General features: G+C 51.0%; 1 protein-coding gene across 1 annotated transcript; it reads left to right on the forward strand.

Moving 5' to 3' along the window:
• Nucleotides 1-65: 65 nt before the first annotated feature.
• Nucleotides 66-304, forward strand: SARC_14748 (hypothetical protein; the record flags this gene model as incomplete). Its single annotated transcript, XM_014291119.1, has 1 exon — nucleotides 66-304. A coding segment is annotated over one exon (239 nt), but the record flags the coding sequence as incomplete, so codon positions are not given.
• Nucleotides 305-2143: the final 1839 nt, after the last annotated feature.

Raw genomic sequence — 2143 nt, forward strand, 5'->3', positions numbered from 1 at the left:
GTACCATATGATAAGACATATAGCAATATATGCACATTAGCCACTAAACATTTTCCAACCTGCAGGAGAGGCTCAGTATCTTCTGGCTGAGGCGCGGTTGGACACCACGGCGGTGAAGTTTCAGCTGTTGGATGCAGCTATTGAGTACCGAACTTCTTTCCTGGCGCTGCAGTCCACTGACGACGATGAAGACTATCGCTACTTCATAATCAGTGTACAGTGGGTGTGTGCATTGATGGAGAAGGTCATTCTGGAGGCATTCTCGCCTGAGAAGGACGCGCAGTCAACAAACAGTATGTCTTGAACCCGAAACCCTATAACCCTGAAATGCACATGGTAGGTGCGCATGGGCTAGTTCTGTGTCTGGTACGCTGGGTGAGAGCTTTGTCTGTTGACTCCTACGAAATTCTTTTTGCCCCAACACCTCTACTATCTTCGTGATATGTGTGTGTGTGTGTGTGTGTTGTGGTTGTATTAACATACATTCGTACATTCGTTGGCCTCGTGAGAGTGGTGTGTATGTGTGCTATGGTGCCTTCGTTGTGCTCTACTCAGCTTGATTACGTGATGGTTACGCGGATACAGCTACGCCTGTATGTGCACGTATGTGGTTGCTGCGCCTGTGTGTGGACGTATGTGGTTGCTACACCTGTGTGTGGACGTATGTAGTTGCTACGCCGGTGTGTGGACGTATGTGGTTGCTTCGCCTGTGTGGGCACGTATGTAGTTGTCACGCCTGTGTGTGGACGTATGTGGATGCTACGCCTGTGCGTGCACGTATGTGGTTCCTACACCTGTGTGTGGACGTATGTAGTTGCCACGCCTGTGTGTGGACATATGTTGTTGCTACGCCTGTGTGTGGACGTATGTGGCTGCTACGCCTGTGTGTGCACGTATATGGTTGTCACGCCTGTGTGTGGACGTATGTGGTTGCTATGCCTGTGTGTGGACGCATGTGGTTGCTACGCCTGTGTGTGGACCGTATGTTGTTGCTACGCCTGTGTGTGGACGTATGTGGCTGCTACGCCTGTGTGTGCACGTATGTAGTTTCGCGTCTGTGTGTGGTCGTATGTAGTTGCTACGCCTGTGCGTAAACGCATGTGGTTGCTACGCCTATGCGTGGATGTGTGTGGCTGCTAGACCTGTGTGTGGATGTGTGTGGTTGCTTCAGCTGTGTGTGGACGTATGTGGTTGCTACCCCTTTGTGTGCACTTATGTGGTTGCAACGCCTGTTTGTGGACGTATGTGGTTGATACGCCTTTGTGTGCACGTATGTGATTGTCACGTCTATGTGTGGACGCATATGGTTGCTATTCCTGTTCGTGCACTTATGTGGTTGCTACGCCTGTGTGTTAACGTATGTGGTTGTTACGCCTGTGTGTGGACGTATGTGGTTGCTACGCCTGTGCGTGCACGGATGTGGTTGCTACGCCTGTGTGTGCACGTATGTGGTTGCTACGCCTGTGTGTGGACGTATGTGGTTGCTATGCCTGTGTGTGGACGCATGTGGTTTATACGCCTGTGTGTGGACGTATGTAGTTACTATGCTTGTGTGTGTACGTATGTGGTTGCTATGCCTGTGTGTGGACGCATGTGGTTTATACGCCTGTGTGTGGACGTATGTAGTTACTATGCTTGTGTGTGGACGTATGTGGTTGCTACACCTGTGTGTGGACGTATGTAGTTGCTACGCCTGTGCGTGGACGTATGTTGTTACTACGCCTGTGTGTGGACGTATGTGGCTGCTACGCCTGTGTTTGCACGTATTTGGTTGCTACGCCTGTGTGTGGACGTATCTGGTTGCTATGCCTGTGTGTGCACGTATATGGTTGTCACGCCTGTGTGTGCACGTATGTGATTGTCACGTCTGTGTGTGGACGTATGTGGCTGCTACGCCTGTGTGTGCACGTATGTGATTGTCACGTATGTGTGTGGACTTATGTGGTTGCTACGTCTGTGTGTGGACGTATGTGGTTGCTACGCTTGTGTGTGGACGTATGTGGTTGCTACGCCTGTGTGTGGACGTATGTCGTTGCTACGCCTTTGTGTGGACGAATGTGGTTGCTACGCCTGTGTGTGGACGTATGTGGTTGCTACGCCTGTGTGTGCACGTATGTAGTTTTCGCGGCTGTGTGTGGACGTA

The sequence above is a fragment of the Sphaeroforma arctica genome, assembly GCF_001186125.1.
Source record: "Sphaeroforma arctica JP610 unplaced genomic scaffold supercont1.5050, whole genome shotgun sequence".
Taxonomy (NCBI): domain Eukaryota; class Ichthyosporea; order Ichthyophonida; genus Sphaeroforma; species Sphaeroforma arctica.